This window comes from Mobula hypostoma, chromosome 7 (genome assembly GCF_963921235.1).
Source record: "Mobula hypostoma chromosome 7, sMobHyp1.1, whole genome shotgun sequence".
Classification (NCBI taxonomy): Eukaryota; Metazoa; Chordata; class Chondrichthyes; order Myliobatiformes; family Myliobatidae; genus Mobula; species Mobula hypostoma.
The window spans coordinates 163,037,324-163,055,919 of NC_086103.1; the positions used below are offsets into that span (position 1 = coordinate 163,037,324).

Here is an 18,596-nt window from a genome sequence, read left to right on the forward strand (position 1 = left end):
GAGGGCACAATATTAGATCAGAGCTTTTAACAAGTTGTGCCCTGATTTGCAGAAAGCTGCGATGACCAGCTCCGAGTGAAACCCTTTCACTTCACACATTCCACCTCAAGCAATGTAAATGTTTTACACTTCTTAATCATTGAGAAATGTGTGGTGTAAATCTATCAATTCCTTGGGCTTTATTCTGAACCAAAACCAGGCTTTCTCATGTTTTGTGGTGACAATATAAACTGTTCTGCCAAAAAAAATTGTTTTTTTTTGTTTGAACTTCTCTATAGTCTGTACTGCTGTTAAAATGTTGTTGAAGTATTTCTTTTTACCTTCTCTGTATATATAAAAAAAATTGAATATGGAACCGGAACATGAGGTTTGAAACCATGGCCTAGATTCTGCTGGGAGGTAATGGGGATTGCTTTAGGATAACCGTGCTTCAAAATCCAAATTATTTAGAATTCCAAATGAAGCTGAAAATGGTCATGGGAACTTCTTCAAATCCGCATTATCCATATGGCACTGTTTAATTCAGAGTAAACTCAGATTATTCAACATGAATCAAACTCAATTTTTATAGATGTTTTTAGCCATGTACTGTACACCAAAAAATGAGGAACTCTCCCCTGAGTTCCTTTTATTTTTATTATAGAGATTTACTGTTGTTTCTTTTAGGTTCTACTGTAATTGTAATCTGTTTTATCAATTTTCAGTGGGGAGTATGGAGAAGGAAAGCTGTTCAGACATGTTCTTTCAAACTTTGTAAACCACTGCCATCTAGTGTCAGATTATGAAAATGCCTGTAAATTGTGTAAAACATACTGGATACATCCTAGGATGCAGTGGAACGCCTCATCAGTGGTGTAAGCTGGGGTCTTCGGGTGTTTCAGGTCTTTCAACTCTAGTTCAGGCAACCCAGCCAGGTTGATCGGGCCCTGGCTTGTGTTCCAACAGCACTGGTCCACAGGTCACATCTCTTGATCCATAGTCTTCTGGAGGGAGGTTCACTCAGCATGCTCTGTGATGGTCCTGATAGCTCTTTTCTTTGAAGCCCCCATAATCCCAAGGAGAGAGTAGGTTCTGCACAGCGAGCAGCCAGCAGAACCTCTACACCCCACCTCTGTAGGCTCGCATTGTGCCCCCCATCCTCGTCTCTGGCATTGCTCTACCAGCTCCAGGCTTTTGGCTTTCTTACATTCAAATACCTCCTCATTCCAGTTTTCCCCAGGAACTGTCAGTTCTATCATGACCACCTGCTTCAAGCTTTCTGATGGAATGACCTTGTCAGGCCTCAGCAGTGATGATGTGATGAAGTCAGGGAACTTTAATTTCTTGCCAAGATCGGTTTTCTGTTGCCAGTCAGATGCCGTGGTGAGCAAGTCTGCTGGTGAGTGGGGCTGAGGCTGTAGTTAGCCTCCAGCTTTGACAGTTACTGTGCTGTGAGAAGGATGTGGGGGACCACTCACAGAATCTTATCTTTCCTCCAAGACAACCACTTGGAAAAAAGAAGTGGTCACCGAGGCTCTGGCAGAGTATGGCACACAGAAAAAAATCACTGGCATGTGTTGTGAAATTTGTTAACATAGTAGTAGCAGCTCAATGCAATACATGATAATAAAGAAAAATAAATCAATCAATAAATCAATTACAGTAAGTGTGTGTGTGTGTGTATGTGTATATATATATATAGTAATGGGGGTTCTTACTAATGGACATCACCTTTGTGAAGCACGGCTCCTAGAAGAGGCCTTGGATACTATGGACGTTAGTACCCAAGATGGAGCTCACTAATTTTACGACTTCCTGTATCTTCTTCTGACCCTGTGCAGTGCCCACCTCTCCCCCCACCCCGTAACAAACAGTGATGCAGCCTGTCAGAATGCTCTCCACAGTACATCTATAGGTTTTCTAGTGTTTTGCTTGACAAACCAAATCTTTTCAAACTCCTGATGAAATATAGCCACTGTCTTCCCTTCTTTGTAGCTGCATCAGTATGTTGGGACCAGGTTAGATCCTCAGAGATCTTGACACCCAGGAACTTGAAATTGCTCACTCTCTCCACTTCTGATCCCTCTATGAGGATCGGTTCCTGTTCCCTCATCTTACCCTTCCTTTGTGTCTGTCCCTGCCCTGAGTCCTTTCAAAGCAGGTTGAAGGGATGTGAGGTGAGGTGCTGCATTTTGGTAGAACTAATCAAAATAGGACATACATGGTGAATGGTAGGGCATTAAAGAATGCAGTAGAACAGAGGGATCTAGGAATAATGGTGCATAGTTCCCTGAAGATGGAATCTCATGTGGATAGGGTGGTGAAGAAAGCTTTTGGTTTGCTAGCCTTTATTAATCAGAGCATTGGGTATAGGAGTTGGGATGTAATGTTAAATTTGTATAAGGCATTGGTAAGGCCAAATTTGGAGTATTGTGTACAGTTCTGGTCACCGAATTATTGGAAAGGTGTCAATAAAATTGGGAGAGTACAGAGGAGGTTTACTAAAATGTTGCCTGGGTTTCATCTCCTAAGTTACAGAGAAAGGTTGAACAAGTTAAGTCTTTATTCTTTGGAGCATAGAAGGTTGAGGGGAGACTTGATAGAGGTGTTTAAAATTATGAGGGGGATTGATAGTCGACGTGGTTAGACTTTTTCCATTGAGAGTGGGGAAGATTCAAACAAGAGAACATGGGTTGAGAGTTAGAGGACAAAAGTTTAGGGGTAACATGAGGGGGAACTTCTTTACTCAGAGAGTGGTAGCTGTGTGGAATGAGCTTCTAGCAGAAGTGGTTGAGGCAGGTTCTATGTTGTTGTTTAAAGTTAAATTGGATAGATATATAGACAGGAAAGGAATGGAGGGTTATGGGCTGAGTGCAAGTCGATGGGACTAGGATAGGGTAAGAGTTCGGTATGGACTAGAAGGGCCGAGGTGGCCTGTTTCCGTGCTGTAATGGTTATATGGTTATGAGGGAAGCTGCCCAGCCCCACCTGACCAGACGCCACTGTCCCTACCGGATTCCTGTGCCTCAGGTGACTCAGCCATCTCCACTGCATCCTCGTCCTTCCTGTCTGGACCTGAAAGTCTGCTGATGAGGTTTTGGGGTCACTGGAATCTGTGTACAGTGGCACTCCTCGTTGGGGCTGCTGAAGGAAAGGTGTAGAGCAATGCTGCTCACGTCAAGTAGGAGGCCCAGTCAGCATTAAAGGTAGCCATTGATCTTTCTTTCAAGAGCCTCAACTATTGACATGGATATCTCATACACTAGCATCGACCAGAGGATTTGGGAGAGGATGCCATGCTGGTAGATCCAGGCCTTGAACTTGCCAGGTAGGCCTGACTTGTCCACTCTGGTGAACCAGACTTCTAACTCCTTGGAGGTCTTCTGGGTGGCAGCTGCATCTCTTAGGCTGCAGTCAAAGACCTTCCCAGGCTCTTGATTGGTTTCTCAGATGGATGGGACAACGTCAGGCAGCATCTGCAGAATTAGCATCAGCTGAGTATTTCTGGCATTTTCTACCTTTAGTTCAAGTTTATAGCATTTGCTTTTTTTTCGGCTTTTAGATTAATAAGCATAATTGTGGCTTTGTGTTTACATTTCGACATGAGAACTGCAGATGCAGGAAATCTTGAGCAACATGCAATGAACAAATTTAAACCCAATGGGCACAAAAAGCTGGAGAACCTCAGCATGTCTGTCAGCATCTGGAGGGAAATCGATATTGTTTCTCTCCATAGACACTGCCTGATCTGCTGAGTCCCTCTAACTTTTTGTGCATGATGGGCTCATATTTGGTCAGTGATCAATTTAAGGCAATCAGTACATTGCTAGATATTTTAATTCCTCGGTGGAAGGAGAGAGAAAGAGACAATATGCCCATCTTCCCTATGATATAAATATTGCAAAGCTCACAGCATTTCAATGTACTTCCAGTGAAATCTACAATCCGAAAGAAGGTGACGGGCTGTAGAATCAGAATGGATGGTGATGTACTGAGCTGCAAGAATGACTCATTGCAGTCCAGAATTGATATAAATTAAATGTTACAAAGCAATTTTACACACAAAGTCTGCCATAAATAAAGCACAATGTAAAAACGTTTTCCTGTTCATGTACACCATCGATGCTGTAAAGAGTGAATGTGACTTATTGTCAAATTGTGCACCAGCTGGGACATTGATGAAGATGTTTGAGTGCACACAGTTAAAGATAAAGAGGCACCCGTTTAAGACAGAAGTGACTTTTTTTGGTTGGCAGGATTTAAAGAAGAGTGTACCACAGGGATTGGTGCTGGGACGTCAGTATTTTACAGATTATATAAATGAATGGCACTATAGGTAGGGACACTAAAGTAGCTAATGACATAAGGGTAGGTAAGGAAGTAAGTTGAGAAGAGGACATAAGGAGACTATAAAGGGATATGCATAGGTTCAACGAATTGGCAAAGTTTGGGAAAATGGAGTACATTGTGGCAAAATGTAAAATTGTTCATTTCGGAAGTTAATATAAAAACAAACAAGTCAGATCTTTAAAGTCGCGAACACGAGGAAATCTGCAGATGCTGGAATTTCAAGCAACACACATAAAAGTTGCTGGTGAACGCAGCGATTCCCTTGTCCATTCATCCCCCCCCCATCCCTCCCCACCGATCTCCCTCCCAGCACTTATCCTTGTAAGCGGAACAAGTGCTACACATGCCCTTACACTTCCTCCCTCAACATCATTCAGGGCCCCAGACATCCTTCCAGGTGAGGCGACACTTCACCTGGGAGTCGGCTGGGGTGATATACTGCGTCCGGTGCTCCCGATGTGGCCTTCTATATATTGGCGAGACCCGACGCAAACTGGGAGATCGTTTTGCTGAACAGCTACGCTCTGTCCGCCAGAGAAAGCAGGATCTCCCAGTGGCCACACATTTTAATTCCATGTCCCATTCCCATTCTGATATGTCTGTCCACGGCCTCCTCTACTGTAAAGATGAAGCCACACTCAGGTTGGCGGAACAACACCTTATATTCTGTCTGGGTAGCCTCCAACCTGATGGCATGAACATTGACTTCTCAAACTTATGCTAATGCCCCACCTCCCCCTCGTACCACATCCGTTATTTATTTATTTATATACATACATTCTTTTTCTCCCTCTGTCCCTCTCACTATACCCCTTGCCCAACCTCTGGGCTTCCCCCCTCCCCCTTTTCTTTCTCCCTGGGCTTCCTGTCCCATGATCCTCTCATATCCCCTTTGCCAATCACCTGTCCAGCTCTTGGCTCCATCCCTCCCCCTCCTGTCTTCTCCTATCATTTTGGATCTCCCCCTCCCCCTCCCACTTTCAAATCTCTTACTATCTCTTCTTTCAGTAAGTCCTGGCGAAGGGTCTCGGCCCGAAACGTCGACTGTACCTCTTCCTAGAGATGCTGCCTGGCCTGCTGTATTCACCAGCAACTTTGATGTGTGTTGCAGATCTTTGAATTTCTCCCTACTCACCTTAAATCTGTGCCCTCTAACACAAGAGATTCTGCAGATGCTTGAAATCCAGAGTAACAAACACATGAGTTGCTGGAGAATGTCAGTAGGTGAGGCAGCGTCTATGGGGAGGAATAAACAGCCAACATTTTGGGCTGAGATCTTCATCAGGATTCTAGATCATGTGCCCTCTCTTTCTGGACACCCTGCTCTTGGAGGAAAAAGATTCTGACAATATATCCTATCTATGCTCCTCATAATTTTGTAGATCTTTATAAGGTTGCTCCATCAATCCTTTAGTTTGAGTGAGAATAAACTTAGCCCATCTAAACTCTCCTTATAACTACAGTCATCCTTCCAGAAAACAACCTGGTGAATCTTTCTGCAATTTCCCTATTACTACAACATCACTCCTGGAGTATGGTGGCCAGAAATGGACAAAATATGCTTGCTGCATTCTGACTGATGTTCAACTGCAACACAACATCCCAAACTTCAAACTCCATACCTTGGCCTAGGAAGGCAAGCACTTTTTAAAAAAATTATTTAGATCAATACTTACAGTAGTAGAACATCCAGATATCTCATTAGAAATTAATGCTCCATCAGAACTAATGTCATTTGCAGAATTAATTTAATCAAATTAACAGTAATGAAGAAAATAATGGTAAAGAGAGATAAATTCCCAAGCCCTGATGATTTCCATTCTAGGTATTTAAGGGGAGGCATTATAAATATTGCAGACTTTTAAATATAATCTTTAGCGTTCTCTTAATTTGGAAAAATCTTCTTATGGTTGGAAAATTGTACAAATCACTCAAGCGTTTAAGAAAAATTAGAAGCAATCCAAGGAATTGTAGACCATCCTAAAAACAGAAAATGCTGGGAATATTCAGCAGGTTGGGCCTCATCTCATCTGTGGGAAGAGAAACAATGCTAATACTTAATATCAGAGCCTTTTTATCAGAACCATAAACCATATTTTATTGGGAAATTAAATGGATGAACATTGTGGAAATTTTCAACTGATGAGCATGGATTTTATTCAAGAAACAAGGGAATAACTATCGATATTTATATGAGCCTACAGAATGCTTTTGAAAACTATGCCCCTCACCCCTCACCACGATTAATTCCAATTCTATTGGGCATATTGTGATTGTGCCTGCCATCATGCACAGATTTACACTAATCCTGCACTGATCCCAGTTCATTCTCCCAGATTCATGACAGATTTTAAAGATTATTTGGCACATGTACATTGAAGCTTGCAGTAAAACAGGTGGTTTGTGAGAAAATCAAATCAGTGAGGATTGTGCTGGGCAGCCTGCAAGGGTCACCATGGTTTCATCATCAACTTAGGATGTCCACGACTCACCGACCCTAACCTTGGGGAGAGCAGTCAAGCTCCTTGCAGGCAGTGGCAGGAATCTGACCTTAGATCTTACAGGCTGATGCTCCAAAGCGATTGCACTAACAACTCTCCAATCTACCACTCACGGATTACCCAGGATAACCTACAGTGGGTAATTAACCTATGTGTCCTTTGGTTGCGAGCGTCCAGTGGGAACTTGTGTGGGTCAAGGGAGAGCAGGCACGCTCCACACAGATAGCTCTGGAGTGTCAGGGCTGAATCCAGCTTGCTGGAGCTGAGAGCCAGAGGCACTGTGCTGGGCTTTCACTGGACACTGTTCCAAGGATGTGTTGGGGTACAGTATTCTTCAATTTTCAAAATGATTCCCGGATTGAAAGGCTTGTCATAAAAAGAATGTTTGATGACTCTGGGCCTGTATTCACTGGAATTCAGAAGAAAAAGGGGTGACCTCATTGAAACCTATCAAATGGTAAAAGGCCTCAATGGAGTGGGTGTGGCCATTGCACCACCAAGCACATCTTTCCCTCCCCCCACCCTCTTTTTTATCTGCAGGGAATGCTCCCTATGTTGACTTCCTTGTCTATTCGTCCCTGCCCACTGATCTCTCTCCCGGCACTTACCCTTACAAGTGGAACAAGTGCTACACCTGCCCCTACACCACCTCCTTCACTACCTTTCAGGGCCCCAAACAGTCCTTCCAGGTGAGGTGGCACACCACCTGCGAGTCTGTTGGGGTCATCTACTGCATCTGGTGCTCCTAGTGTGGCCTCCTTTATATCAGTGAGACCCGACGTAGATTAAGAGACCACTTTGCCAAGGATCTACACTCCATCCACCAGAAAAAGCGGATCTCCCAGTGGCTACCCATTTTAGTTCCACTTCCCATTCCTGTTCTGATATGTCAGTCCACGGCCACCTCTACTGTCATGATGAGGCCATACTGAGGTTGCATGAGCAACACTTTATATTCTGTCTGGGTAGCCCCCGAGCATTGATTTCTCAAACTTTCATAATGCTCTCTCTCCCACCCCCACCCCCCACCTTCACCACTCCATATTCCCATTTCCTTCTCTCACCTAATCTCCTTACCTGCCCATCACCTCCCTCTGGTGCTCTTCCCCTTTTCTTTCTTCCATGGCCTTCGGTTCTCTCTTATCAGATTCCCCCTTCTCCAGCCTTGTATCTCTTTCACCCATCAGCTCCCAAGCTCGTTACTTCACCCCTCCCCCACTCCCAGTTTCACCTATCACCTTGTGGTTCTTCTTCCACCCCCATGTTTTTACTGACTCTTCATCTTTTTTTCTCTAGGCCTGATGAAGTGTCTCGGTCCAAAATATCGACTGTTTACTCTTTTCTATAGATGCTGCCTGGTCTGCTGAGTTCCTCCAACATTTTGTGTGTGTTGTTTGGATTTCCAGCATCTGCAGATATTCTCATGTTTTGGTGTGGAGAGGATGTTTCCTATGGTGTAATTGTAAGACCAGAGGACACAGCCTCAGAACAGAGGGCCATTCTTTTAGAACAGAGATGAGGAGGAACGTCTTTAGCCAGAGGTGGACATTCTGTGGAATTTGTTGCCCAGACAATTGTGGAGGCAAAGTCATTGGGTATATTTAAGGCAGAGGTTGATAGATTCTTGATTGGTCAGGGCATGACGGGATATGGGGTGAAGGCAGGAGACTGGGGCTGAGAGGGAAAATGGATCAGCCATGATGAAATGGTGGAGTAGACTCGATGGGCCAAATGGTTCATAGTTAGAACTATTCACTTCATCTGATGAAGTCCAATTCTATTTCTTTACAGAGTTGTAAAATTAATTTTTATTGTTCAGAAAATTGCATTTTGAAAATTCATCAACAATTTTCATGAATATTTGTAGATCAGCCACTGTGAAAATAATAGTAACATGGTTTTAATAATGGTAACTAGTAACCTATGGTTCACCTGAGCTATTTTAATCCCTGCATTTACTGTCATCCTCACAGATACTTGTTTCACACTGGGAACACAGAGCATCCAGGGGACCTGCTGCTGAATACAAGTGTTGAGGTTTTGCCTTACAAGGTAAAGAATGTCAGCATCTTTCTGCTTTATTATTTCTGTATTTAAAAGTAGCTACATTATTCAACAATGGAAAAGGTGAATAGATTATCATTAGAATGATTATCTGACCTGTGCTAAAGAAAGCACACGAGAGACTGCAGAACCTGGAAAACTGGGTCAAAATCACAAAATGCTGGAAAAACAGCAGGTCAAGCAGCATGTACAGAGGGAAATGAACTGTCAGTGTTTCAGACCGAGGCCCTTCATCAAGCCCGAACGTCAACTGTTCATTTCCCTGCCTGACTCACCGAGTTCCTCCAGCATTTTGTGTGTGCTGATTGGAAAAAATGAACTGATGGAGGAGCGGAAAGCAGCGTCAACAGTGAGAAATGGGCAGTCCATAGGAGCAGAAGTAGGCCAATTGGCCCATCGAGTCTGCTGTGCCATTCAGTCATGGGCTGATCCAATTCTTCCAGTGATCCCCACTCCCCTGCTTTCCCCCCATACCCTTTGATGTCCTGGCTAATCAAGAACCCATCTATCTCCGCCTTAAGTGCACCCAATGACTTGGCCTCCACAGCTGCTCACGACAACAAATTCCACAGATTTACCACCCTCTGACTAAAGTCATTTCTCCACATCAATGTTCTAAATGTGAGTTAGGAGGGTTACAACTTCCAAACTTTAAGAATTATTATAAAGCAAATCAACTTAGATTTATTGCATCTTTTTTCGATGATCGAAAACCAGCGTGGATTAAAATAGAATTAGACAAGATAGGAGAAAATAGACCTGAAGATTTTATATATCAGTGGGAATCTAAATGGATACGGGAAAAGAAAGAATCTCCTATATTAATACATTTGATTGATCTATGGAATAAGATAAATGTTGATAATGAAATACAGAAATCTTTATTAGCAAGGAGACCTTTGTTCCAAAACAGACTTACTCCTTTTACAATGGGCAATCAACTTTTATATAATTGGTACCAAAAAGGGATTAAATTTATAGGAGATTGTTATGAACGAGGTATATTGATGCCATTTGAACAACTGAAGGATAAATATAAAATATCCAATAACACTTTCTTTTGTTACCTTCAATTAAGGGCTTACTTAAAAGGTAAGCTGGGTCAAACAATGTTTTTGCCAAAACCTAATGAAATTGAAACTTTAATTCAAAAAGGGAAAATTTTAAAAATTATTTCTTGTATGTATAATTTGATTCAAAAACAGACAATTAAACAAGGAATCTATAAGTCAAAACAAAAATGGGAAACAGATCTGAATATTAATATTGATGAAACAAATTGGTTAAGACTCTGTCTTGACAGTATGACAAATACAATAAATGTTCGACTTAGATTAGTAAAATATAATTTTTTACACCAATTATATATTACACCACAAAAAATAAATAGATTAAATTCAAATCTATCCGATAAATGCTTTCGGTGTAATCAAGAGATTGGTACTTTCTTAGATTCTACTTGGTCTTGTTTTAAAATTCAACCCTTTTGGATAAATCTAAGAGTCTTATTGGAACAAATTACTGGAACTCAACTTCCACATAACCCTGTATTATTTCTATTAGGTGATATTGAAGGGATAAAGCCGAAACTTAAATGGAATAAGTATCAGAAAGAATTTATAAAAATTGCATTGGCAGTAGCTAAGAAGACTATAGCAGTTACTTGGAAATCGGATTCGTATTTAAGTATGAATCGTTGGAATAATGAAATGGCTAGTTCTATTCCACTCGAAAAAATTACTTATAATTTAAGAGATAAATATGTAACATTTTTGAATATTTGGCGCCCTTATTTACAAAAGATAGGATGGCATATTTAAGTGCTCCGATAAAGATCTTGGTCCCTTGGGGAAAGTAACGAATAAGTATATCAAATTTATTTTGAATTCCATGGTGCATGTGGAAACCTTCCAATACCCAGGCGGCTCTTCTTTTTTTTCTTCTTTTCTTTTTTAGGTAGGACTTTATATGGGGGGGGGAGGGTTAAGGGGAGGGGGGAGGGTAGATATTATCTTTTCATGTATTCTTTTTGAAAACTCAATAAAAATTATATTAAAAAAAAGAAAAAAAGAAGTTCTAAATGGATGTCCTTCAATCCTGAAGTCGTGCCTTCTTGTCCTGGACTCCCTACAATGGGAAATAACTTTGCCATATCTAATCTGTTCAGGCCTTTTACATTTGGAATGTTCCTGTGAGATCCCTCCCTCATTCTCCTGAACTCCAGGGAATACAGCCCAAGAGCTGCCAGATGTTCCTCATACAGTAACCCTTTCATTCCTGGAATCATTCTCATGAATCTTCTCTGAACCTTCTCCAATGTCATTATATCCTTTCTAAAATAAGGAGCCCAAAACTACACACAGTACTCCAAATGTGGTCTCACGAATGCCTTATAGAGCTTCAACATCACATCCCTGCTCTTATACCTCCAGAAATGAATGCCAACATTGCATGTGCCTTCTTCAACGCCAACTCAACCTTTAGGGTATCCTGCACAAGGACTCCCAGGTCCCTTTGCATCTCTGCATTTTGAATTCTCTCCCCATCTAAATAATAGTCTGCCCATTTATTTCTTTCGCCAAAGCATACTTTCCAACATTGTATTTCATTTGCCACTTTTTTGCCCTTTCCCCTAAACTATCTAAGTCTCCCTGCAGGCTCTCTGTTTCCTCAACACTAACAGCTTCTCTACCTACCTATGTATCATCGGCAAATTTAGCACAAATCCATTAATCCCATAGTCCAAATCATTGACATACATTGTAAAAAGCAGCGGTCCCAACACCGACTCCTGTGGAACTCCACTGGTAACCGGCAGCCAGCTGGAATAGGATCCCTTTATTCCCACTCTCCGTTTTCTGCCAATCAGCCAATTCTCCACCTGTACTAGTAACTCCCCTTTAATTCCATGGGATCTTATTTTGCTAAGCAGCCTCATGTGCAGCACCTTGTCAAAGGCCTTCTGAAAACCCAAGTATATCACATCTATTACATCTCCGTTGTCTATCTTCCTTGTAATTTCCTCAAAAAATTGCTGTAGGTTAGTCAGGCAGGATTTTCCTTTCAGGAAACCATTCTGGCTTTGGTCTATCTTGTCATGTGCCTCCAGGTACTGTACTTGGTAATCTCATCCCTAACAATCGATTCCAAACAGTCGACATATCATATGGCATCTTTTTAGAGGACAGCCTCAGAACAGAGGGGTGTCCCTTTAGAGGAGAGATGAGAAAAAATTCATTTAGCCAGAGGGTGGTGAATCTGTGGAATTCATTGTCACAGAGAGCTGTGGAAGTCAAGCCATTGGGTATATTTAAAGCAAAAATGGTAGGTTCTGGATTAGTAAGGGCATCAAATATTACGGGGGGGGGTGCAGGCAGGAGGATGGGTTTGACAAGGAAAATAAGTAAGGTATGATTGAATGGCGGAGCAGACTCGATGGGCTGAATGGCTTAATTCTGCTCCTGTGAAGATTTTAAATGGACTAAATATTAGACACAGATTATCTGTAACAGATCAGTTCTGGCTTTCTTTAATCACTCAGCAATTGTCTCAGTGACTGTTAATTCTGTCCTTAGCACTTTCACTACCACAGAGGTTAAAGCAACTGGCCTGCAGTTAGTGTTCACCCCTGAATCTTCAGAGGCTGAGAAGACTATGGGCTTCTAGAATTGCATTCCTTAAGCCCCTTAGCAACCAAGGATGTATCCCATCTGCATCTGTTGATTTATCCACATTGTACAGCTATTTTTTCCCCATCCCTGCTCTTTATCAATGATTCAAAGTCTCAATTGTATCCTTCTTTGTACAGAATCTGGTAGCATCATCTTCCATGGTGAAAGTGAATTTCAGGTATTGATGTGCCTTCTGTAACCATGAGTATTGGTCTCTGATCAGATCCCCATCTCTTTCAACCCTTTTCCTTTTCTCAAACCTGTAGAATAATTTTGGATTTCCTTTTTTCTGTTCCATCTGTTTGATACTGCTGTACAGTAGCATCCGCAGGGCTGTGGGGAAGGGAGCTCCAGAACTTCCTACCCAGTAATTATGTGCGACTATCAATAGGGTCGTTTGTGACTTGAGTGGAAACCTGTGGCTGGTGATGTTCATGAATTGCCTGAAGCCGCTCTACTTCTTGGTGCTCGAGGTGCTGTCAGATGACCTGTACTGCAGCCACTGTGTAGCAGTAATGCGATCACTCGAGTCAAGTGTGATGTCCTCCAGAGGGGTTGCCTCTGCAATATTAGGGTGGATTCTCTTAATGGAACATGCCTGTGTACAACTTTGTTTAATGTGGGGAGTCTGATGCGTGGGCAGTCACCTGAACAGATCGGGTTTGGAGTTCAATGGTGTCGAATGCAAGACGACTGGGGACCCTTCACTGCTACAGCCTTCCTCCTTCTTCACTGCCGTTGTGATGTCATCATCTTCCACCAGCTTCACCACTGCGGTCTTGGTTGGATCACTCTTTGTCTGGAACCTTCCTCTTGACCTTACCACCATGGATGACCCTACCAGGAGCTAAGCACCAGATGCTAAACTCCAGAGAGCATCGCTCTTGGGATCTCAGGGACCCAGCAGCCTCCCCACCACGACAAGGTGATGATCATTGGAGCCATTGTGTACCATTGGAAGAGGGAATGAGCACTTAGCGTGGTGGCTGAGATATCAGTTGAGTGTAGTTCAAAGTGCTTTACAGCGGGACAAAGTGCAAACATGAAAATAAAAGACAAAAAGATGTTAGTTCAGAGCAGGGTAACATAAATAGGCTTTGGGCTAGTGTTTAAAAGTGTTAACTGAGCCCTCATCTCTTATTGTTAGAGATATTGAGATCCCCAGTTTAGGAGCATAGTTTAAAAACAAGCTGACATGCCAATTATCTTTTCTTTCTTTTCCAATCTTTTTATTAATTTCGAAGTATAGAAACAAAACATAGCAATAATACAAATAGTAGGAGAAATATTGTTACACTTAGGAAAAGTAATTGTAAAATCAAATAGTGTAAGTTGCCAATTATCTTTTGTGAGAACTCGAGCAGGATTATAAAGCAGAAGCAATTCTGTGATGTACTCTGGATCCAGACCATTGAGAGCTTTTAAAACGAGGAAGAGAACTTTAAAATCAATTCTAAAAGGTACACAAGTCCAATGCTGAGTAGTTGGGAGGAAGTGATGTGCTCCCTCATCCTGGTGTTTAGTTAAAAGTCTAGTGGTAGCAGTCTGAATGATTTGAGGTTTGCTAGTAGTTTGCTTTGGAAGGCCAGAAAACAGTGCATTGCGGTAATCTAGTCTATACAATATAAAGGCGTGAATTAGTTTTTCAGCATCATTACAAGACTGAAAAGGAGGTACCTTTGCAGTATTTCTTGAGTGTAGAAATATTGCTCTGTTCACTTTCTTCATGTGGAATTTAAAATTCAAATCTGAATCAAGGATAACACCAAGACTTGTTACTTCTGATTTTACAAGGGGAGCCAAGTTCCCAAGTTTATCAAGGTACTTATCTCTTTTGGTGATGGGACCAAGCAAGAGTATTTCAGTTTTATATTCATTTAGTTTTAGGAAATTATTGCTCATCCACTTGTAGCCATACCAGAAGTGAGAGAAGATAGGGTGTTATCATCATCAGGCTCAACCAGTATGTACAATTGTGTCATCTGCATAACTGTAAAAATCAAGTTTATGTTCTCTAATGATGTCTCCTGGGGAGCACGCATAAGGTTAAGAGTAGAGGACCAAGACAGCTTCTCTGTCAACACCATCCCTTAGAAAATTGTCCTCCAGGAGAGACAAAAAAATTCGCTCTGCCCAGGATGGTGTAGAGCTTCCTGAAAGAAGTTGTAGCTGCATTCATCCAGACAACTGGTTATCATCCTCCCGATTTGGGGGAGAAAACCTTAAGTTCAGAAGCTGAGTCACTCTTCTTCCAACAAGTCTGTCCTGGGTTCCCCGTCACAGTACAAAGTCAGTTCACCTCCGACCTGCGTTTTAACGTACAGCTGTGGAGGTCCGACAAACCAAAAGTGATGGAAAGGCCTTGGGATGTCAGGAAGTGAATCGTTCACCACAAAACGTTTGACCATTAATCTGCTCCTGTGGCCATGGTAATTCTTGTAGCTGGTGGTTCCAGTTGACTTTCTGGTGATCTGAGGGTGTTGATGCTAGAGAACCTGGCCATACTAATGCCGTTGATTTTTTTTTTAATATATATCTGCAGATTCTGAAAGTCTAAAATAAAACAGGAAATGCTGGAAATACTCAGCAGTTCAGGCTGTGGAAAGAGAAACGGAGTTAACATTGCAAGTTGAAGAATGTTTCTCATCCTGCACCTGTGTATTTCCAATAGGGCAGACCCTGTAGTACTCCAGCGGGCAGTCATTGGGCACCTGTGCATCTCCAATGGGGCAGATGCTGTAGTACTCCAGCGGGCACCTCTGTATTTCCAATGGGGCAGGCACTGTAGTACTCCAGTGGGCAGTCAGTGGGCACCTGTGTATTTCCAATAGGGCAGGCTCTGTAGTGCTCCAGCGGGCAGTCATTGGGCACCTGTGCATCTCCAATAGAGCAGACCCTGTAGTACTCCAGCGGGCACCTCTGTATTTCCAATGGGGCAGGCACTGTAGTACTCCAGTGGGCAGTCAGTGGGCACCTGTGTATTTCCAATGGGGCAGACCCTGTAGTACTCCAGTGGGCAGTCAGTGGGCACCTGTGTATTTCCATTGGGGCAGGCACTGTAGTACTCCAGTGGGCAGTCAGTGGGCACCTGTGTATTTCCAATGGGGCAGACCCTGTAGTACTCCAGCGGGCAGTCACTGAGCACCTGTGCATCTCCAATGGGGCAGACGCTGTAGTACTCCAGCGGGCACCTGTGTATTTCCAATGGGGCAGGCACTGTAGTGCTCCAGCGGGCAGTCATTGGGCACCTGTGCATCTCCAATAGAGCAGACCCTGTAGTACTCCAGCGGGCAGTCATTGGGCACCTGTGCATCTCCAATAGAGCAGACCCTGTAGTACTCCAGTGGGCAGTCATTGGGCACCTGTGCATCTCCAATAGAGCAGACCCTGTAGTACTCCAGCGGGCACCTGTGTATTTCCATTGGGGCAGCCACTGTACCACTCCAGTGGGCAGTCAGTGGGCACCTGTGTATTTCCATTGGGGCAGCCACCGTACCACTCCAGTGGGCAGTCAGTGGGCACCTGTGTATTTCCAATGGGGCAGACCCTGTAGTACTCCAGTGGGTAGTCAGCCAAAATTTTGGTCTTGGTAGTTGTACTGTAATATTGAGCTGATCGCCGAATGCAGTGGGAGTGTAAATGCTTTCTTTGTAAAGTTCATATGGGCCACATGTAGACCCACACAAGGCTGTAACTCAGTGTGGCAATGACACTATAACAATGATACTATATCCGGGAGCACCGGACACAGTAGATAACCCCAACAGACTCCAAGGTGAAGTGTTGCCTCACCTGGAAGGATTATTTGGGGCCCTGAATGTAGTGAGGGAGTAGGGTCAGGGGCAGGCAGGTGTAGCACTTGTTCCGCTTGCAAGGATAAGTGCCAGGAGGAAGATCAGTGGGGAGGGACGAGTGGACAAAGGAGTCACATAGGGAGCGATCCCTGCGGAAAGCAGAAAGTGGAGGGGAGGGAAAGATGTGCTTGGGGAAGTTTCAGGGAATTATGTGCTGGACACAGAGGCTGTTGGAGTGGTAGGTAAGAACAAAAGGGACCCTATCCTTGGTAGGGTGAGAGCAGATGTGTGTGAAATGGAACAGATGTGGTTGAGGGCAACATTGATGGTGGACAAAAGAAATCCTCTTTGTTTGAAAAAGGAGGACATCTCATTCATTCTAGGATGAAAAGCCTCATCCTGAGAACAGATCTGGAAGAGATGGAGAAATTGAGAGAAGGGGATGGTGATTTTACAAGTAACAGGGAGGGAAGAGGTATAGTTCAGGTAGCTGTGAGAGTTCATGGATTTATAATAGACATCAGTAGAAAAGCTGTCTCCAAAGACAGAGACAGGGAGATCGAGAAAAGAGAGGGAGTTGTCAGAAATGGACCAGGTAAATTTGAGGGTAAGGTGAAAGTTGAAGGCAAAGTTGATTAAGTCGATGAGTTCTGCATTGGTGCAGGATGCAGCACCAATGCAGTCATCAATGTAGCGTAGGAAAAGTGGGGGACACCAGAGCAGGCTCGGAACATGAACTGTTCCACGTAGCCGATAAAAAGGCAGGCATAGCTGGGACCCATACGAGGACCCATGGCTACACCTTTTGTTTGAAGGAAGTGGGAGGAGCCAAAGGAGAAAGTATTGAGAGTGAAGACAGGTTCTGCTAAATGGAGGAGAGGTGGTGGTGGAGGGGAACTAGTTGGGTCTGGTGTCCAGAAAGAAACGGGGAGCTTTGAGGTCTTCCTGGTGAGGGTTGGAGCTGTACAGGGACTGGACATCCATAATGAAAATAAGATGATGGGGGCCAGGGAACTTGAAATCATTGAAAAGATCCAGAGTGTGTGAAGTGTCACAGATGTATGTAGGTGGGAAGGGACTGAACTAGGGGGGACAAGACAGTCGATGAGTTCAGTGTGGCAGGATCAAGCTGAAACAATGGGTCTACCTGGACAAGCAGGATTGTGGATCTTGGGTAGGAAGTAGAAACAGGATATGAAGGGTGCGGGAACTATGGCAGAACTAGGAGGAGAAGATGGCGGCATGACGGCAGTGCGCGCGGCCTCTCCGGTGAATGATATCTGTAATCTGTCAAGTAGGGTACCATGCACAATTCTGATTTGATGGAGACAGACGTGAGAGTACGGAGGAACATCTGGAGAAACTTCTGAAATGCCCGCTTCGCTGCCGCTGCTACTGTGTGGTAACCGGAATCGTCGGAGCAGAAGGCCCTGAATCCTCGGCTTTGCTTGTTTCAGTGGCTGGGGCGAGGTTGAAGGCGCTCGGCAGAGGATGGCGCTCGGGAGGCTGTATCAGAGGGGCTGGTCGGCGGCTCGAAGTTTTCGGATGAACGGACTCAGTGTCGGCTGTGGTCGGGTGCTTCCAAGGCGTCGGCAAGTTGACGGTGCCTGGAGGTTTATGGCAGGGAGTTTCTCCCTTTTGCCGCCTGCTATCGGGGACTCGGGAGTCGATCGACTCAGGACTTCGAGACTTTTTTTTACCGTGCCCATGGTTTGTTCTTCATCAAATTATGGTATTGCTTTACACTGCTGTAACTATATGTTATAATCATGTGGTTCTGTCAGTGTTAGTCTTTGGTTTGTCCTGTTTTTCTGTGATAATCACTCTGGAGGAACATCGTATCATTTCTTAATGCGTGTATGCATTTCTAAATGACAGTAAAAGAGAACTGAGTGTTCTCATAATCTAATGAGGTGGGTAACAGTGGATAGGAGATCCCCAGAGCTTAATGAGGTCAGTTATGGTGTGGGAGACAATAGCCTGGTGTTCCTTAGTGGGATCCTGTTCGAGGGGTAAGTAAGAGGTGGGTGTCTGAGAGTTGTCACTAGGTCTCAGCAAGGTAGAGGTCAGTCCGCCAGACTACTACAGCACCACCTTTATCTGCAGGTTTGGTGATGAGGTTAGGAAATCTCATCCTGTTACTTGTAAAATGCCATCCTCTTCTCTCAATTCCTTCGTCACCACCGCATCTTTCTTTTTTAATAATTACTGATGGAAGTGAAGGTATTGATACTTTG

General features: G+C 43.6%; 1 protein-coding gene across 2 annotated transcripts in view; it reads left to right on the forward strand.

The window, feature by feature from the left end:
• The window catches only part of LOC134349720 (alpha-1,3-mannosyl-glycoprotein 4-beta-N-acetylglucosaminyltransferase A-like), a 288,721-nt gene that overhangs the window by 254,280 nt on the left and 15,845 nt on the right, over window positions 1-18,596 (forward strand). For both annotated transcript variants that reach the window (XM_063054473.1, XM_063054474.1), the window contains one exon: window positions 8,804-8,882. In XM_063054473.1, the coding sequence (XP_062910543.1) occupies window positions 8,804-8,882 (79 nt within the window). The remainder of the gene's footprint in view (window positions 1-8,803; window positions 8,883-18,596) is intronic.